Source organism: Notamacropus eugenii, chromosome 1 (assembly GCF_028372415.1).
Source record: "Notamacropus eugenii isolate mMacEug1 chromosome 1, mMacEug1.pri_v2, whole genome shotgun sequence".
Taxonomy (NCBI): domain Eukaryota; kingdom Metazoa; phylum Chordata; class Mammalia; order Diprotodontia; family Macropodidae; genus Notamacropus; species Notamacropus eugenii.
The window spans coordinates 706,479,213-706,500,956 of record NC_092872.1 but is presented as its reverse complement, the minus strand read 5'-3'; the positions used below and the strand labels follow the sequence as shown (position 1 = coordinate 706,500,956).

Here is a 21,744-nt window from a genome sequence, read left to right as displayed (position 1 = left end):
GAAAATGGGAAGTGGTTTCACTGCCATGGTTCTTACATATGGAATTAAAATCATAATGAAAGCAGAGTTCTATATCCACTAGATTAGTTTGCTTTAATGAGGTGGAATGAACAAAAGAAAAACAGGATATATGAGTAGAATGCATGTCAGTAAGCTAACAGTGTACCACCATGGACAGAGGCATCAGGGAATAAATTAATGCAAAGGTATTTATTTACCAGAAGCTTTCAAGTACCAAAGAACTTCCGGTACTGGGGTAAATCTATTAGAAGTGGAGCGATATGGGTTTTTATTTCGCCATATGTGACACTCTATTTTTTTTAGGCACTCCAGTGTACTGTATGTATGCATAGATACATATAATGTGTGTATGTTATATATAAGATTTATAAATTTATAATATAAATATTACACACACACACACACACATATATTATATATATATACACATCTATATCTATATCTCTCTTTCTATATGAAATATATTTTTGAGGTGGTAGGTGGGAAAGTCTTGAACCTACTTTCCCTAGGGGTTAGGTATAAACATCCATCCTCCAAACCCTGTGAAACTCTATAATCCTCTCCCAGTTCAGTAAACCTTATCCCCTTCCGCTTCAAGCCAGTAAGAAATGGGAGCCCAGACCCTCTTATAGGGAAGGCAGACCCATTTCTCCCTCCTCACCTTGACTCCGCTGACACCAAGAAGGCTAACCTAACTCTTTTTGACCACAGTTGCTGAGTTAGAGAGGAGAAGAGGAGAAGAAAAATGGGGATGGGAATTTGTGTGTGCCTGGGTGGGGTTCTGGTCAGAGGGGGAGAGAAAAGACAAATAAAGACATGTCCAAACCCCAATCCTGCCTCCCTTCTTGGGGGACTTCATCAAGTGGGACACATTCTCCTTGTTTTAAGATGGGAGCTCTGAGGTTCGGGAGGGGTGGCAAGTCCCTGCTATCCAGGGGGCGCTTGCTGGGCTCTCACTCTCCCAAATTTCTGTCCTTGGCCCCATATTCATTCATTGGCCCTTACTAAGAGCTCCAATCATGCAAGGGGAAAGGTTTTGGCCATAGCAGCAAGGTAATCTAAATCCCTGAGTACCAGAACAATGTCCTCCAAAGGGACCACAGAAACTATTGACTATTTATTATTAAAAACTACAACAGGCTCCTCCCTCTCTCATCCACACATATGCCTTTATCACCAGGAGATCCCAATCCCTCTCCAGCCTGCAGTGGGGGCAAGCTGCTTGTTTGATGTCGGAACAGGAAGGAAGAAGGAAGGCCATGTCTGGGATAGGGAAGGTAGGAAGGCGAGGGTTCACTGCAGTGGCCGGGAAGGTCTCATTTGCAGAGTACTTTGCAAGTAGTGAGGTAGCTTTGTGTACAGCAAGCAGGAAGAATCCACCTTGAATATAAAGTTTCTAAAAATAGATTCTTCTCTGGTGCAGAGAGAACACAGATCATTTAAGAGTTAAGAATGGCTCCTTTTCCTTGCAAACTTCTGGTATCCTTGTGAAGTGAATCCCAGGAGCATTCCCTTCTCTTTTCCTTGTGAACAGAGCCTGATAGAAACCCCATAAAGAAATGAATGGATTGGGGGTTCGGCTTGAAGCATGAACCTGCCTTCCCAGGTTAGGACGTTTCCTTATGTATGGTGGCAGTACCAGGACAAGATCAGTTTGGGGGTATGGGTCTATCAGAGCAGGGATTCTTAAGTTGTTTTTGTGCCATGGACCCTCTGGTAGTCTGGTGAAGTCCCTTCTCAGAACTTCCTTTGAAAATGCAGAAAATAAGATACAGAGAACTACAGAGGAAATCAATTATACTGAGAATTATCAAAATATTTTTTTAAAAAGTTCACAGACATCAGGTTAATTCTCACCAACCTCCCCTCATCCCCTGCCTCAGGGAGGACTCGAGTTGGGTTTTGTTCTAAATGCTGGCCTTTCTTCCTACTTGTAGTTATTTCTTCATATGCGTTAATTGGTTGTGGGATCAACAATTGTCAGTAAAGGAACTGGAAAAAGACTTGGGATATTAAGGCTTAAAAATCAGAACTATATAGTGTGTAAGTGGACTGGGACCCTCAACAGTAGTTTGCACTAGATAACTACCTACCAGGAATGTTGTAAGTGGGGATTCCTTTTGGGATATAGGTTGGATTAGATGGCCATGGAATGAGGACCCTTCCAGAATGAAAATTCTGTGATCAGATTTGTCAAGTGAATGGCGGGTACATTTCTCTGGTTATAGCAATGGTGAGTTACAAAGAGGCAAAAAACTGGATCTGTCTTCCAATTTCTGACATCACCATTCTGTTCTCATTGACAAAGGGCCTAGGCTCTGATCAGCTTCTTACATAGTGGATGAGAGCTTTGGAGGGAGGGGTGATGGGGAGGAGAAAGAAGGCACCCCCAGAATGTTCTGTTCTGGAAGCCAGCCTGGAAGCAGACATTTCTCAAAGGCTCCAAGTTGAACGGATGCACTGACATGCAGCCATGAGACCTGCAGGTAAATTCCAGAGGTGTCATGACATCCCCAGATGAACAAAACAAACCGTCTGAGACCCCATGGAAATTACTCCTGGCTCCTCTTCGGCTCTCACTGACAAGTGCTGCATGACGCACTGTCATCCTTCATCACTTTGAATAACAGACCAGGTCTGCCTCTGCCAGGCTACACACAAGAAGAGGTTTTAATGTATGGAAAAACATTAAGTAAAATAATGATGATGATGAGGATAGCCAGCACTTATACAGTGCTTGTTATATGTGTTATCTCAGCTGATTTTCATAATAGCTCCATGAGGCAGGTGTTGTTATTAATTCCATTTTGTAGATGAGAAAAGGTTAAGTCACTTGCCCAGGATCACAAGGATAATAAACGACTGAGCCAACATCTGAACTCAGGTATTACAGACTCCAGGGCAGCTTGGTGGCACAGTGGATAGAATGCTAGGCCTGGAGTCAGGAGGACTCATTTTTTGGAGTTCAAATCTGGCCTCAGACATTTACTAGCTGTGTGACCCTGGGCAAGTCACTTCACCCTATATGCCTTAGTTTTCTCATCTGTAAAGTGAGTTAGAGAAAGAAATGGCAAACCACTCCAGTATCTTTGCCAAGAAAACTCCAAAAGGGGTCACAGAGAGTTTGGACACGATTGGTAAATGACTGAACAACACCAACTTACTAACTTCAAGTCCAATATCCTGTCCTCTGCTACCCAGATGAAAACTGCTTTAGATCCTAGTTAGCAGCAGGAAGAGGTCAGGGGGAATGACTGAATGGGGCTCTTTATGGTGTGAGGCTTTTGATAATATGAAGAGATAGACCCAAGACTCATTCCACTGGGGTTGTGGGGGTAGAGTGGGAGAAATAGAGAAGACCAAAAAAATGAACCATTCAGAACAAGCTGATCTCACCAATTTGACCTTTTCAATGATCAAGCAGACCCTAGAGTCCAAAATGGAGACAACCAAAATTTCACGCAGATCTGCCTCACTTTAAGAAACAAAATAAAAAAACAGCACCACCTGATGTAAGAAAAGACTGATTTACAAAACAAGAGAGTTGGGGATGGGTCAGGGTGATCGCTTACATTTCAAGAAGATTCTTTGTAGTGCATCCAAAATGATTGAATTTCCATATACTTTTTTAGAAAACATGTCACAGAAAGTGAGTCATGTGCCCAGCTACCTGGAAAGCTGGAGCTCCTGGAGTAGCTTCCATTTGGAATATGGCAGTGAGAGAGAACCCACAGACAGGACCCACATGAGTCCATCGTAGACACTTCCATTTTACCTTGCTCCATGGAATCAGGTCATTTCACCTCATCTGGTCATAATATTTTCCCACTAAATGCCCATGTCCTTTAGAGATGGTCTGAAAGGGAACACAGGGCAATCTCCAAGAAAGAATGCAAAGAATGCAAGACAGTTTCTAGTGTCTTCCTTTTTCTTAATCATCATCAAAATATATCAACACATGCATGTACACACATGTACATATATATGTATATGTGCATGCATGTGTCTGCATATACACATGAGGTTTTAAGCTTAAAACTGCACTAATATTTTCTGGATACACTGTGTGTATAGGCAGACATATATGCACATCCATACATATATGAACATATAGGCATATATCTTAATAGCTTAAAATGGCACTAAAACTTTAGGGACCTTAAAAAGTTTTTAAAATATATTTCAGAATAAAATATATAATATTTTAGAAATTTTTAAAAACCACACCCTGTGTGTGTATGTGTATGTGAAGTAAAAACTTTCCTCCCAACTTTGTAAGGTAGGTAGTACAATCATACCCATTTTATGAATGAAGAAACTAAATCACAGAGAAGTAAGGGGCTTGTTCAGGATCCCACACCCAGCAAATTTCAACACTGACTAGGCCAAGGCCACTGCTCTTTCCACTCTCAGTGAATCCTCTTTTCAGACTAAGTACCTGAAAAAGTATAACTGGGTCATACCTGTTTTAAACCAGCCATCGGGTGTGAAAGCATTCTTGGTTTCTTCAGGTTTGTTCCAGTATTCTCGAAATACCGTGGGGCCTCTCACCAAAAGTTCCCCTTCTTTGCCCTCTGAGCCCAGAGTCACCTAAAGAAAAGCAGGAAGGAAGAAGGCGAACCTTATTTTTGAAGCAAGGCAAGAGAACCATGCAGCTTGGGAGCATTTCTGCCTGGCCCTGGCCAAACACAGGTCACACTAAGGTGTGGTCAGCTCTGATACTAAATCACTTCTTCCACCGTATGGACCACTTCCTCACTGAGTGCTAATAGCATGGGACACTCTCTCCAGCGCTATGTGGGGTGTGGAGGACACACGCATGCACGCATGCACGCTGCCTTCAGGTAGCTTAGAACCAGTCATACAAAGTAGTCTGCGTATCTGGACAAGAAGCTTGGGCAGCTTCTCTCCATACCCTCTGTTTGCTGGATTTTGAGTTTAAATAAAGGCAACAAAAGCCACTCTGAGTTCCTTCTTTCTAGGACTGCTTTTCCTTATAGATGGGCTTTCCAGTCACTGGCTCCCTTGGATAGACTAGGGGCCCAGTTACTGCCATTTCTATCTGGAGGCTTTGTCCTGGACAGTTAATATCGGAGAACTGATTTTCTTTATGCTTCAGGAATTGTGGGCATTCAGTTGTGAAGTCAAATGGTGCCCTGAATACATGGCGAGCCTTGCCCCCAGAATGGAGCTGGGGGGCAGGCAGCTTTCAACCCAAGCATGCAAAGAAGGGATGAACCCTAGGGTCTGCTCTAGCCATCAGGAGGCAGTTGGGCTAGGGAGGGAGTAGGGGTCAGGAGTAGGGAGTGGAGAAGGGAAAGACTGTCACAACAGGTGAGATCTGGGTCAGCAGATAGTAGAGGCATGTCACAGGATAAGAATAACAAATTATGAAACTATCTGTTAATTAATTATACTTTATTAACCAACTACTTGGCTGTAAGATGCTATATTAGCTAGAATGGATACGAAAATAAAGACAAAATAGGCCTTTTTCTAGAAGAACTTATAATCTAATAGGAGAAAAGTAAAACACATGCACAAATACATACATATATATATATATACACATACATACATATATACATATATATAGGTATACACACACACACACAAATAATCATGATACTTGAATAGAACTCTGAGCCTGTAGATAAGAAGAAGTGAGTTCAAATCCAGCCTCAGACACTTACTAGTTGTACGACCTTGGGCATATCACTTAACCGTTGTTTGCTTCAGTTTCCTTGATTGTAAAATGAGGATAATAATTGCACCTAACTTCCAGGGTTGCTGTGAGGAAGAGATGATATTTATAAAGCACAGTGCCTGATATATAAATGTGAGTTGTTATCATCATCCTCATCACCACCCAGGGAAAATGGTATAACAAATATAAGGAGAGGGAGAGTCCCTTCACCTGAAGGGAACAGGGAAGTATTCATAGTGGAGGTGGCAATTGACTGGGGCCTCGAAGGCAGTGACTTCAGTAGTTGAATACGGCATGGGGGATGAAGGTGAAAAAGGAGGGTTCATTCCAGCCATGCAGAATGCCATAAGCAAAGGAATGGGGAGAATGTAAAGAAGGAGTATCTGGAGCATTAAAAAAAATGACAGGATGTCTTATAAAAGGAAAAGACAGACATTGAGGAGCTGGCGTTGGCTGATATTTAGAGCTGATAGTTCTAGCTGTGGGAATCTGCTTCTCATCCCTATAACCATGGGCTGATAGACTCTAGATAAAAACCTCTTTCATCTCCCTTAGCAAATGATCTCGTTGTCCCTCCAATTACAAAATTACTCATGGCCAGGACAATCTACATTATGACTAGAGTGATACTGAAGATACCACAATTCTTTCTGTTTTGAATCTTAATAAGATATGTAACTCTGAATCCCCGAGTATTGCCCTTAATTGGCTGGCTTTTCCCCATGAAAGCTCATGCTCAAGGCCTTATCCTGTTTTGCATTCTGCAGCAGTCCACAACAATTTGGACTAAAGGATCTTGCTGGCATTTTCAATAAATTTCCTAGGGTTTTTAAAATGTTTTTGTTGGATATGCATTTCCAGGTCATGTGAACAACAAACCAGAGGGGGAGAAAGCCTGAAATTACCAAAAAATGTTAGGGAGAAGAAAACTCAAAGACCTTGAATATAAATAGATAAATCAATAGGTAAATATTAACAACAGAAGGAACTACAGCTTCCAGATCTATTAAACAAGTTCAGGTATCTATGAATAAATAATGCAAAATAAAAATGATACAGCACTTGATGAAATAGAGGACCATGAGAAAGGTAAGAACACAGAACCATAACATACTGTTCCTGAGGGGTGCAAAAGAGAAATAAGAAGTATGAGAACAGAATTTACAACCTGCATAGCAAAAATAACGGGCAGAACAGAAAAACTGGAACGTCTCGCCAAAAAAACAAAAGAGAAAACAACAGATAGGGAATGAAATATATAGAAGTGAAGGGCAATCTAAAAGAAAAAAAGTAAAAAACAGTGACATTAAAAGAAAATATGCTCACCATACAAGGAAAACATACTACTCTTGAAAACAGAATTTAGAAAAACATCTAAAGGTCTCCCATGACAGGACAAAAAACCCTTACCACCATAATGCAGGAAATAATAGAAGAAAATTGCCCAGAACCTCTGAACGTAGAAAATGAAATACCAATGGAAAGAATTCACAAATCAACTTCAGAAAAACAAAACAAAACAAAACAAAAACCCAAGGCTGCAAACTCCAAGATACGTAGTAGTTAAATTGAACAATTCAACTCAGAAACAACAAATTCTGCAAAAGATCAGGAGAAGGACTTTCAAATACAAAAAATAGGCCCAAATGTCACCAGACCATGCTGCACACACTAGAAAACATAGGGGGGACTGGAAACTTATTGTGCAATGGCTATACTAACATCCAAGACAAGAAATCCAACTCCTCATAATTCTCTATAACACTATGGATCCCATAGATACAAAATATTTATTATAGCTCTTTTTCTGTAGTGGTAAAGAATTAAAAACTAAGAGGGTGCCAATCAAACAGAGAATGGCTCATTCCAAATTAATGGCATATGAATGTAATGGAATACTACTGTAATGTAAAAAAATGACAAAAGGGATAGCATTAGAGAAGCTTGGAAGACTTGTATGGACTGATGCAGAGTAAAGTAAGCAGAACCAGGAAAACTTATACTAAAACATCAATATTGTAAAAATTAAAAATTTTGAAAGACTTAATTACTCTGATCAACCCAATGATCGATCATGACTCCAGAGGACTGATCATGAAGCATGACACCTCATGTACTAATGGAAGTAGGATAGACTAATATGCAGACTGAAACACACATTTGTGCACATGGCTAATGTGGGAATTTTCTATTTGCTTGATTATGTTTATTTGTTACAAGGGTTTTTGTTTTCTTCTTTTCAGTCGTGGGAGAGGGAGAAAAAATGCTTAATATTTGAAAAGACAGAGCTGTGGAGTATGGGAACATAGGGAAGTCACTTGTAAATGTTAGTTACATATGTTAGTTAGGGCTTATAGAATTCTCTACGAGAGACATTGTCCAAGATTGTCAGTCTCCTTTGTAGTACATGGAGGCCAAAACAAACGCATCACCTATTACTTTCAGCAGAGGAGCCTCAGCTGAAGGTTATGTTGTGGGATTATTTATACACATGAAGTTTTATTCTCTATCTACAATCCTGCTGGCCTGCTTCTCAAAGAGAATCACCTTTCTCATGTGGATCCCATTACCAAACTCCCTGGTAAATACAACAAAAATAGCAACATCGTAATAGTCTTCATTTCCTGGAATAATTTTAATTTCCTTCCTACTTTCCTCTTTTTTCTCTCTCTTTCTTTCCTTTTCCTTCCTTCCTCCTTCCCTTCTTTTCTTTCTCCTTTCCTTCTTTTCTCCCTCTTTCCCTTTTTTATTCTTTTCTTTCTCTCTTTCTCTTTCTTCCCCCGCCGCTCTCTGAAGTTAGAAGCAATATTTCTAAAATCCCGGTTCTCTGCCATTTTAGATAGAAAAGCATTCTATATTTTTGAGACCAGTCTAACAGTGAACTGAGGACTGCTGCTGGGGATCTCATTACTTGATAAAGTGACCTCTGGAACAAATCCGGTGACACATACTGTTTGTTTTTCATGTCTTCTTCTCTAAATACACCTTGGGTTCAGTGGGCAAAATGGGTTCTGCTGAGTTTCCCACTCCCTGGCTGCCAAGGTCACTGGACTCAGTAATCTCCTCCCCAGGAAGGGGTCTGTTCCACCTTCAGGAATCTGCCAAGAAACTGCATTGGCCTTTTCAATGATCAGGTTTATGTGTTCAGTGGTGACTGTGGCTGACTTAATTGGAATAATTTTTGTCGGTTGGGAAAAGGCCCAGACTTTGAAATGACAGCTATAGAGGATACCAGCTGGCAGGTGTGTCACTTGGCACTACCAGCTACCAAGTGTCCATCTTATGGGAAAAGTGTGATTCCCCCTCTTTATCCAGGGAAGCTAGCTGAGGAGCAGTCCCAATGGAGAGCATCTGATACTTCTTTTCTAAATCCTATAGTCATTGCTGAAAATATCAAGAAACTTACTTTAAAATAAGTTGATCAAAATAAACCAATACCTGTAAGCATCAATCATCACCTTGTGTGCCACACTTCTTAAGGAGTGAACTGCTCAAGAAGTCAATGTGGTTAAGCCCAACTTATTCATGGACCTTAAGGTGACTCCAGCTTTAGTGATTAATAACTAAGACCAACCTGGCAGCTACAAGACAACCTCCATCTTGGTGTTAACTTCCAGGCTTTGGGGAAAGAGTCCCAGTCCACCCAGACAAAGGGGCAGGCAATTACCTGCAGCCATCAGCAGGGGGAACCTGTGGTCCTTGACCTTACAAGGCCTAGCAGCACTCAATGATGAGATGTGAATGACACCTCAGATCAGTCTGGTTCTGCAAGAAAGAAAGTTCTTAAGAAGGCCTTAAGTAGGCATTGTTGGGCTGCCATCATATCAATTCAAGACATAAGGCTATGTGGATCGGTCATATAACAAGCAAACTTGACTCAGTAAACATTTACTGAGCATTCTGGCTAGAGATGAGAGATCCAAAGTTGAAACTGAGAAACTCTCTGTCCCCAAGGAACTTACATTCTACTGGGCCAGCTGGTATTGGCCCACAGATCTTAGCCCCCAAGTTATGGACTATTATTTGTATTTCATTTCCATCTATGACATGAATTAAATCTAAACAGCTGATAAAAATATCATGGGCCACAAACTTTTTTTGCTTTTCTTAATGCTGGCTGATCCTGTCTGAAAGGTTTCTTTCCACCTATACTTTTGTTTCATGGGGTTTCCTCACTACTCTTTAGCTATGCTAAAGAAATTCAAAAGTAGCTAAGCACTTGCTAGACTCCATTTACAAGACCACTGGGCAATGGGTTCTCTGTGTCCTTGCCCTACCTTAGGGCGGTCCCTCCCCATCCCTTCCCTTCACATACACACACACACACATATACATGTTTGTGTATGTGCATATACATAAATGTAAATACAAGTTTATGTATATATAGCATATATACATACACATGCATATACTTGTGTATATACATATCTATACACACTTGTTCCTTACATGTGGCACTTCATCTGCAGACTAAGAGTATTTTCTCTTGTTTGTTACCAATGCCTGAAACTCGCTCCCTCTTCACCTTGGCCTCCTGGCTTCCCTCAAGTCTCAGCTGAAAATCTATTTTGGGGAAGAAGTCTTTCTCAGTCCTCCTCAATCTCAGTGCTTTCCCTCTGTGATCACATCCCATTTATCCCATATGTAGCTTGTTTGTACACAGCCATTTGCTCATTGTCTCCCCCATTAGGCTGTGAGCTCCCTGAGGGCAGGGGCTGTTTTTTGTTTTGTTTTGCTTGGCCTTCCTTTTAATTCTGCTGCCTTAGCACAGTGTCTGGCACTGAGACATCTGCCTACCTGGCTGTGTTTTGTGTGTGTGTGTGTGTGTGTGTGTGTGTGTGTGTGTGTGCAAATAAAACTGATGCCAACATACATATAAAATCCCCTGAATATACTTTACAACAGGAAAAACTTCTGCATATGGGGATAGGACCTAGGACCTAAACATTCACTCTCTCTTTCTGTGTTTGTATATATAAAACATATATACATATATGTGTATGTGTGTATGTATGTGTACATATGTATACATCATGTAACAGTGACCTTAAACAGATTTCCCTGTTATTATGTGCCTGGCTCCCTGTCTGAATTGGCGCATTCAATAGAAATGTGCAGAGGGGCCAAGCATGGTCTTGGCCTTGAACCCCACCAGTGTCTCTGTGCCACAGAACACAACCCAAATGGAATTTCTATCTTTTTGCAGCTTTGACTGATTTTCAGCAGAACCCTTTAATGTTCTTCCTTGGATCCTTGAAAACCCAGCCAACAGTTTAGTGCCTGCTCCAGAGGTGAACTGCTTGGTGCTTTAGAAAGATCTGTTGCCCTACTGGGCAGAAATACGACCCATTATTTCTGCCTGCAGCTACAAAAGATCGATACAGAATTCTTGACACGTCCCCAAGAGGGGGGAAGGGTGTCGATCTTTGGGAAATACTGTACCCCAAGCCTTTACCTGTCCGCTCCTTCATCTCAGAGGAATCGTATGCTGAATGAACTCCAAATTTCTCGTCATATCTACTCAGATTTTGGCAGAGGCTCAATCCACATCTTATCTAGAGTGGAACTCCTTGGCAGCAGGCACCTCCCTGTTGTGTAATTTAATGATGTTATGGCTGGCTTGCAAACAGTAAAACAGAAAGGCCGTGACGTTATCTTAATAGGATTTTGCTTGCAGAACTCACAATGTCACTGGCACCATTCCCTGGTGTCCAAAGAGGATGCAACCAGTTTGGTGCCAGCATCCCCCATTCCTTGAAGTGGCATAAATTAAAATGTAGGTTTAAGGCTTTGCAAACTGACAGATCATTCATACCTGATTCACACGGTCTGCACACTAATGTTCTAGGCCTTCATGGTAATCTAAGTTCAAAACTAAACAATGTCATATATTTCAACAACAGCACACAGGCTGTTGGTCATAAAGGAGGCTAGGCAAAAGACTGAAGATGGATTAGAATATGTCCATTGCCACCAGTGAAGAAATAAGTCAGAGCACATGACTTCCTGACAACGGAGCAGTCAAGTCATCTCTCTGCCATTTTTTAAAGAAAGATGGATGTCTTACTTTGCAAAATCTTGAAGGCCTCCCCCTACCCCCTGATCTAAGTTATCTGTGGATATTGAATGAATTAAGTCATTTCACTAAAAAAAAACATTCATATTTGTTAAATATGTCACAACAGCCTGAGCCTCAGTTTCTCCATACGCAAAATGAGAAGGCTAGACTAGATATCTCTAATGTCTCTTTTACTTCATAGTCCTGTAAATTATTAATACACATTTTTAACTCCTTTAATGCCATAATTTTACCCTTCAGCTATGCAGAGTCCAGGAAGAAAAGTGTTTGATGTCTGCCAACTGGAAGATGGATTCACCTGGTTGCACTTGAATAACACAGTGTGCAGGATAAGAGTCAATTTTCCTTTTGGGAAAACAAGAAGTTGCCTTGATTTTACCTTTTAATGAGAGGGCAACAAAAATGAGTTATACTTACAGGCGAATCCTCATCTGGCAAAAAAGCCTTGCTTGACTAGTGCTACTGTGATTGTTGTTCAGTCACTTTTCAGTTGAGTCCAAGTCTTCATCACCCCACTGGGATTTTTTTTGGCAAAGATGTTGGAGTGATTTATCATTTCCTTCTCCAACTCATTTTACAGATGAGGAAACTGAGACAAACAGGGTGATAACACCTCCAGATGGCCTCCAAAGTGTTCTTGAGAAAGGTCATTGATGGAGTTCAGAGAACCCCTATGCTCATGATTGGGGTAGGACAACTAGCTACCATATTAGTAGGGAGGGAAGCCCAGAGTCCATTGGCACTTCTAAGAAACTCTCAGAAGCAGCTGTCCTTTCAAGGTTTTTCCAGGTCAGCTTCAAACTTTATCATACCTTTTGAGGGGCTACAGAACAAAGTAGTCGCCTGAGACGTGACAAATTTGGGGGTAGCCCAAAAGACCTTTGATGCTTACGTCTTTAGGCTAATTACTGAGCAACCTAAACATGGCTACTAATGACAGAAGGTTTGGAATGAGGTAGCTCAGAGAAGTCATGAGTTTCTAGTGGCCAAAGAAAAACAGTTGGCTGGCAAAGAACTCCTTAATTAATCTTTGCTTCCAGGAGCAAAGGATGGGGCTCCCTGTTATTGATAGGAATGCAAATGGAACATGAGAAAAATCTATTCCTATAGGAGACTGAAGCAACAGCAACATAAAGCTAAGAGGGTATATTAGTTTTCTAGATAAAAAAAAAGTTACATAAAAAAGGGAGACCCTTGTTATGACAAAATATAAATAACTATATATTTGCTTTGAAGTTTCCACTAGTAAAGCTGGACTTCTTATTTACAATAATGACTCTATAATAAATGAAGAGAATATATTAATAAAGGTTGCTATACTATGATTGTATGATAACATGGTATAGTAGAAAAAGCTCTGGACTTGGAAGCTGGGAGAGATCTGGGTCTGAATCACATCTCTGACACTTATAAGCTGTGTGACCACGAGCCCATCAATCAGTAAATATTTACTAAGTACCTACTATGTGCCAGGAACTATACTAAATGCTGGTGGGTACAAAAAAGAAGCAGTCTCTGCCCTTAACCTAATTACAATCTAATGGGAGAGACAAGATGCAAGCAAATATACACAAAGCAAGCTAGATACTGGATAGATCAGAAATAATTAACAGAGGGAAGGTACTAGAATTAAGAGGGTTTGGGGAAGGCTTCCCTTAGAAAGTGGGTTTTAGTTGTTACTTAAAGAAAGTCAGGAAGGTCAGCAGTCAGAGCAGAGGAGGGAGAGAATTCCAGGACTGGAGAACAACCATAGAAAATGCCAGAGTTGACAGATGGAGTGTCTTATTTGTGCAACAGCCAGGAGGCCAGTGTCACTGAATGGAAGCGTCCGTGATGGGGAGTAAGGTATAAGAAGCCCGGAAAGGAGGGAGGGGGTTATCTTATGAAGGTTTTGAAGGCCAACAAAGCATTTGGTATTTGACACTGGAGGTGATAGGGAGTCACTGCAGTTTACTGAGTAGGAGAATGACTTGAGGCAGGTAGACACACCCAGCAGGCTAGTGTAATAGTTCAGGTGCGATGTGATGAGGGTGACCAGAGTGAGGGCAGTGTGACAGGAGACAATGTGTGTATTTGAGAGATGTTGCAAAGATGAAATCTTTGACTCCTACTTTTCAATTTCTAATATGCGGATAATACCTATTGCACCTAATGCATAGGGATATTTGCAAAGATTGAAGGAGATCAATGGATAGTAATGGCAAGCAAAGCACTTTACTCACAGGGTGTCCCCAAAGTCTTGGTGTAGTTTTAAGCTTTAATAGCTTCAGTTATTCAACAGCTTAAAATATTTAAAATAGCTTTTAAAGTTATTAAAGCTTAAAACTGCACCAAGACTCTGGGGACACCCTGTATATGATCTCATTTGACAACCCTTGGAGGTTAACCCTCTTTTATAGATGAGGAGACTGAAATGGGCAAAAGTCAGGTGACTTGCCCAGGGTGACACCACTAGTAAGTGTCTGAGGTGGAAATCAAACTCAGATCTTTCTGACCTCACTTCTGACACTCCATTCACCCATGTCACTTAGCTTTCTCTTTGAGATTATGCATGTAGAATGCTTCGTGAAACTGAAGGCATTTTAATAAACGTCAGTTATTCTGAGTGACAAAAGAGTCTGAGTTTATAAGAAACTGATTTAGGTTTGTTAGGATGTTACTAGCTAAAGTACAATGCATGGGAAGATGATCTGTTTTCAATAAAAAACAAATGTAGGCACAATCTAGTTTCCTAATTATGGGACAAATGCCATAAAGATACTAAATGTTCCTTCTAAGCTCACCAACAACCTAGAGGAAAGAAGATGGAGAGAAGAGAAAAAGAGCATTGAATGAAAAAAAAATTCTTGCCACAGTTTATGACCAAATTTGTAATCATTTCATCATACTGGGCTAATAAAAATTGTCTATTTTGATCCAAGTAATCAATTTAGTGATTTATATCTATTTTGATTCACACCAATCGATAGTAATTTCAAATAGATTTACCTTTTTTTAAAAAAAATTCATTTTGAGAGTGGGTTAAAAAAAAAAGCCAAGACTTTTCAAATAGGCTGTAAAAATTTCCAGCTAGTTTATCTATAACAGAAGAGAAAGTTCAAATCTCCCTAGTGCAGCAGAGACCACATGGCAGGGCTGTATGTTACTGTCCACATTGCAGCCTCTATTCACTGTGTTAGACGGAAGACTAATTAGCCATATGCTACTATAAGAAAGGAGTTAATTCAATCACCCAGAGAAGAAATAAAAAATTTTTCTTTCTGAATCTGTCAGTGGCTAGTGGGGGTCCAAATGTAATGGCCAGCTTGGCAAGCACAGGTCATGTTCACTTGCCTTCCTGAGGCCTACTTTGTCCAGTTACTGATGGACATCATCCCTTTTCCCTGCCACCTCAGCTCATTAACTGTAATATCTTTTCACTGCTACAAACTTTGCCTAGTTAAGTTGGAATCTAATCCCATTTTTCCTGGTGTTCACCATTCAACTAAAAGGATGATGACATTTTCAGACTTCACAGTGGGCAATAAAGACTCAGCCTTAAGAAAACCAACACAATCAATCAGCAAAGTTATTATATGCCCACTATGTGCCAGGTGCTGTGTTAGGTGCAACCTAAACTTAACTCTTTTAAAGGCTGAGTCTTTATTTCCCACTTGTTGAAGCTTCTAAGTGTCACCATCTTGGGTGAGATGGTTAACACCAGAGACAATGGGATGAGACAGGCAAAGCTTGTAGATGTGAGAAGATCTTAGTTACAGTTAACAAAGGACAGAATGAAGATAATTCACTGGGGGTGGAAGAGAACGTTCCTGGAGAAGTACAAGATGAAATGAGATTAGATTTTCACAAATATTGCAAAATATATTGGGGGGGAGGGTGGGGCATAGTAACTAAAAACTAAATCTATGTCTCTCTCTCTCTCTCTCTCTCTCTCTCTCTCTCTCTCTCTATATATATATATATATATATATATCAGTCATATTGTTTAAAAAAAAAACCCATCAACTATCATGTTGCTTACTTTCTCAGTGGTGGAAGCGGGGTGGAAAGGAGAGGGAGAATTTGGAACTAAAAATTGAAAAAGAAAAGAATGCTAAAAATAAATAAGAAAATAAGAAATAAACTTTAAAAAATTGAGATTTACAAATAGAAGAATGTGCGAAGTGTGCAGAAATTCTCTGCTGATATTTAGTCCTGGTCAATCATTATTACAAAACTATGTTCACAGTTGGATCAGTTCAGGGAATCTGTGGAAAATTTAGAGGGCTTAGAGAAAGAAAAGTATGATAAAAGGATTTAAAAAAGAAATCTTATAAGGAAATAGAATACTACTATTACTACTACTACTACTACTACAAATAGCTAGCATGTACATAGCTCTTCACATATGTAAATGTGATAATATGTGTAAAGCACTTAGCACAGAGTCTGGTGCACAATAAGCACTATACAAATGCTTATTCCCTATTTCCTTCCCCTTTACAGCTCTTTCTTCCTCCCTTCCAACTCCTTCACACTTTGATGTTCAAAGCAATTTAGTGAGGTAGGTGTTACTACTACCTCATATTACAGATAAGGAAATGGAGGCTGAGAGAAAGTGAAGTGACTTCTCCAGAGTCACCCAGCTAGGAAGGATTCTAGGAAGATCCAAACTCAGAGACATCCTGAGTCCAAGGCCAGCACTCTGTGCATTATATCACATAGCTGTTTTAAGATAGGAAGAGGACCCATGTGGAGGGAGGGAACAGTGCTGATTCAGTTACAATTAAACACATGAAGGATGATTATAAGAGTATGCATTGAATGGCTATACTTTTTTTCACTAAGGAAAAATCAAGAAAGAATGGGCTTTTATTAAATTACAAAGAATTTAGGTCAATTCTTAAGAAGAACCTTGTACTAATAAGGATGAAAGACACTGGTTTTGGGAAGGTAGGTGGTACAGTGGATATGGTGTTGGACCTGAAGACAGAAACACTCATTTAAGTGAATTCAAATCCAGCCTCAGACATTTAATAGTTGTGTGACCCTGGGCAAGTCACTTAACTCAGATGGCTCAGTTTCCTTATCTGTAAAAAGAGCTGGAGAAGGAAATGGCAAACCTCTCCTATATCTGCCAAGAAAACCCCAAATGGGGTCACAAAGGGTTGGACACAACTCAAATGATTGAACAACAAGGCCCTGCAATGGATTACTAAGGGAAGCTATGAGGCTTCCTTGTGGAAAGGTTTAGGCAAAATCCCTGCAACAGATTGGATGATCCCTTGAGGGTCGTTCCAGCACCATGATCCCAAATCTCTATGATTATTTTTTCTCAGTTACACTCTCCTTACTCCTTAAATCTCCTAGATCACTGATTCTCAAAGTGTGCTGTGAGGCCCCTTGATGGTCCCTAGATGCTCTCTGGGCATTCATAATGTCAAAACTATTTCCATAATAACGTCAGTACATTTTCATTTCTAAAGCTACAAACAGCAATAGATAAAACCCACACAAATAATGTTCTTTGGGTTCTCAATAATTTTTAAGAGTATAAAGGGATAAAAAGCAAATAAATAAAAACCAAAAGTCTTTATATCTTTGTCTCATCTTATGCAAGACAAAGGTTCTTGAAAAGCCTGTGAATTGAATTTTTACTAATAAAGGGAATATTTAAATAAACTGTGGAGAACAGAAAAAAAAATGTAAAGGAACTGGGAACCATGTTTGAGAACTACTGTCCTAGATCAATGATACATATCACAAGTTGGACAACAGTGAGAGATCCTAAACGCTAAACACTCATTCCGCCTTGTGCACAATGAACTTCTCAAAATTTCCACTGAACAACCTACTACTCTTTCTTCCAGGGTTTCAACTTTTCTCATCAATAACATTAGGTGACTTTTCAGATATAAAAGACATGTACCACAGTGTAGACAAACCAACAGGGACAAAGAAAGGAGAGGGTTTGTTTGATGTTAGGGTAAATCAGGAATGAGGAAGTGGGCTTCTAATTTTATTCAGCCAATCAGAGCTGAGAAGTTTTTTCTCAATCACTTTGAAATTCAACTTCATCTATAAAACAACAAGAACAAAAATCTAATCTACCCATCAAGTTGTAGGGAGAGATGAGATGAGATGAGATTCATAAGATGCTTGAGTCCCTCAGAGGACAGTCCCCCAGAACCACAACACAGTAATCATCGGAGAATACAATCATCATTTATGACCCCTTCCTGGTACACACTGGTGGTCGGCAGCTGAATACAAACAGCTGACTGATCAATCCACAGACAGGCATTCTCCTGGGGAATGGATTTTCACCGCTGATAGGCACAGTTACTTACTGGACTTCTGGAATGGAAACAAAGACATACAAATGATGCCTGGACAATTCAATTCAAATCTCAAAAAGCTCCATCCAATTTATTCTTAATTGGTTTATGGACCTGTAGAACTTGACCTAATTCTTCCATTACCATAAAAACTCATACCAATAAATCCTACTGTTTGTATGAATGTTCATCTTGCCAGGGGCAAGCACTCTGTTTGAGAGAAGGCTAGTGTGAAGTAATTTAGATAGACGGCTATTTCCCTCTTCCTGAAAAGGAGACAAGTTTTGCTTTGTTTTAAATCAGGGAGGGGGAAAGAGGAAAAGAACTCTCCAAATACAACCCCGTCCAGGCCACACTCTACGTTTTTCAGAGAATCCTAGTTTAGAATATTCACTTTTAATAAAGGGCTCTGAATGATAACATTCATTTACTTTCCACTTGAGAGGACTATCAGTGATAAGGCAAAAAACCTGGGAAGATGCTAAGAATTGTACATCAGGAGAGGGTGCTGATCTGAAGAGAAAAGAAACACACACACACACACACACACACGCATGCACATGCACACACACATGCATGCGCATGCATGCTTACACACATATACGCACACACACACACTATACTAGATCTTTAAAAAAAAAAAAGCAGACATATTCTTGGGTTACAAACAAAAGACAACCACTGTAAAGCAGCAGCCTACGACAAAGTTAGCCTAGACAAGACTGCAGATGCTTGGCCATACCAGTTATAAAGGGACTCCACCGAGATTTTCAGGATGTTACCTTTTTCGAGACAGATTTTGACATCGTAAATCAGTTTTAAGCTACCATCTAGCCAACAACTTTGTACTCCAGAGTTCAAGTTTTTCTTGGTAGTGAGCTTGGAGAGGCAATAAATACGGTGAGCTATCAGGTCTTCTTCCTACTTTCTAGACTCTGCTCATTAAAGATGTGTAAAAGGTCATTTCAGAAGGCACATCTCAACTCCTGTGGCAGCCAGCCAGAACTGAGCAAGGATACAAAGAATTCCATGCCATTGCCCTCTTTACCTGCTCCTTATTTAGAAATCTAGCTTGTCTTAACCAAGACTCTTTGTGCGGGGGTGGGGGGGATACAATTAATCAATATATAAGTATTTATTAGGCATCTATCTACTACTGTGTGTGCTAGGCAAGGAATTTTGGGAATACAAAGAAGAAAGCATCAATTCTCACACTGGAGGACTTTTAGATTTCAGAGTACTTACTTTTTCCTACAATCCACTGTTAGATAATGGTCCTTAATATACTATTTTGATCACAAAATTTCCTTTTAAATGGTTCTACTATAGTGAGCAGAGGCAGTAAGGTGGTGCTATAGTTCACTGAGCACAGGGCCTGAAGTCAGGAAGTCCTGAGTTCAAATCCAGCTTTAGATACTAGCTGTGTGACCTTGGCCAAGTGCCTTAACTGCTGTAAAATGGAAATCATAATAGCGCCTAATTACCAGGGTTGTTGCAAGCATCAAATGAGATGATATTTGTAAAGTGTTTAGAACAGTGCCTGGCACTTAGTAGGTGCTTCATAAATGCTAGCTATGATGATGATGGTGGTGGTAGAGAACAAGTTTTACTATAATAGCAACACCAAAAAGGAACACTTTTGAAAGACTCAAGGATACTGAAGGATATGATGATCAGCCATGATTCCCCAGGACAATGAAGAGTGTCTACCTCCTCACAGAGAGGTGATGAGACTAAATATGCAGAATGAGCCACATAGTTCTCAAAGTACCCAATGTAGATATTTGTTTGGCCTCACCACATATGTGTATTTTTCTTAACCATCTATGTTTGTTTTAAGGGTTTATCTTTTTTCTTTTCTAATGGGAAAGGGGAGGAATGAGAGAGAGAAAAAAATCAATTGCTTTTTAAATGTGAAAAAATTTTTCAATAAAACTTATAAATGTAATGGTTCTACAAAAAGAGATCAGGGGGCTTCATGAATTCCAAGCTATGATATAATATGAGTTGTCAGTGTGACAACAGCAGCCAAAAAAGCTAATGTAATTTTAAGCTTCATTAAAAGAGGTATAGGGGCTAATACTATGGTTGCTGTTCATTCATTCAGTCATGTGCAACTCTTTGTAGACTGTAGCACACCAATACTGATCCCTGGAGTTTTCTTGGCAATGATAATAGAGAATTTTGCCATTTCCTTCACCAGTAGATGAAGGCAAACAGAGGGTAAGTGACTTGCCCAAGGTCACACAGCTAATAAGTGTCTGAGGCCAGCTTTAAACTCAGGTCTTACTGACTCCAGGCCCAGCGCTCTATCCATTGGGCCACCTAGCTGCCCCTATATATACAGGGGCTCCTATAAAGTTTCTATAATCCTCCTAGACTTCTGGCTAGTGAGACCCCTTCTGAAACCTTGTGTTGTGTTCTGGGCATCACATTTAAGGAAAGTCACCACCCAACTGTTAGCACACCCATAAGAAGGCATCTAGGATGCTGAAGAGGTTGGAGGTCATGCTATTAAGGGATCAACCAAATGGACAAATATTCAATTTGGACAAGAGAAAAGCTGGGCAGATGAAGATGGCAGTCTCCAAGTATCTGAAAAATTACCATGTGTAAGAGAAATTAAAGTTGGCATGCCTGACCCCAGAGGGCGAAACCAGAACAGCGAATAGAAGCTGCAGAGAGGCTGCCTTAGGATTGAGGTAAGGGCAAACCTACTCACAAGGAGAGAAGCCCCCAGATAACAGGAGCTGGCTCAGGAGGCTGTGGACTAGGTCTCCATTTCTGGAGGTGGAAGCTGGATACAAGGGATCCTTGGTTGGGTAGGGGTTGGGCTAGATGGATTTTAAGGTTGCTTTTATCTCTGTGATTCTCTGAAAATTTTGATGATAATTTTAGGGGCTGTGTTTAAGGGCTGGAAATATTAACTTCTAGGACTGTTGAGAGGAGCAAATGAAATAATGTTTGTAGAGCACTTTGTGCACAGTAGGTATTTAACACACCTTCCTACCTTCCTTCCTCCCTTCCTTCCTTCCTCTCTTCCTTCTTTCCTTTCTTCCTTCCACCTCTCCCTCCCCTCCTTCCTCCATCCCCCCTTCCTTCCTTCTTTCCTTCCTTCCTTCTTTCCTTCCTTCCTTCCTTCCTCCCTTCCTTCCTTCCACCTTCCCTCCATTCCTGTCTCCCTCCCATCAAGAAAGGTAAGATCAACATGTGCCAAGTGACCCTAAGCCTTTTCCCCCTGTGCCTACGATATTGCTGCCCATTCACACACTATAGCTTCTGTACCCCTTCAAGATGACATCTAGGCAATAGATTTGGGAGAAATATCTTTTAGAGATTTCTTTGGTGTTGTCCATAACTGTTGAAGTTTCTATTGCCATTAAGTGACAGAAGATAGGCTCGACCCCTCCCTGATGCTTTTTGTTTTTAATTTTGTTTTTACTATTTTTACAAAAAACTTAACATTAAAAATTAGTACAACTAGCTAAAGGTGCTTAGAGATAATGAACATTTGCAATAATTAACTGTGAAGAATAAAGTATTGTAACGTTTTCAATTCTCCCCTATAAGTCATCATCAAGGTTTTTTGACAATTCACTCTTGGTCACTTTTTCTTCTCT

General features: G+C 40.2%; 1 protein-coding gene across 5 annotated transcripts in view; it reads right to left on the bottom strand.

The window, feature by feature from the left end:
• ACSF3 (acyl-CoA synthetase family member 3) overlaps window positions 1–21,744 on the bottom strand; it is a 250,324-nt gene that overhangs the window by 99,346 nt on the left and 129,234 nt on the right. For all 5 annotated transcript variants that reach the window (XM_072636361.1, XM_072636357.1, XM_072636359.1 and 2 more), the window contains one exon: window positions 4,485–4,611. In XM_072636361.1, the coding sequence (XP_072492462.1) occupies window positions 4,485–4,611 (127 nt within the window). The remainder of the gene's footprint in view (window positions 1–4,484; window positions 4,612–21,744) is intronic.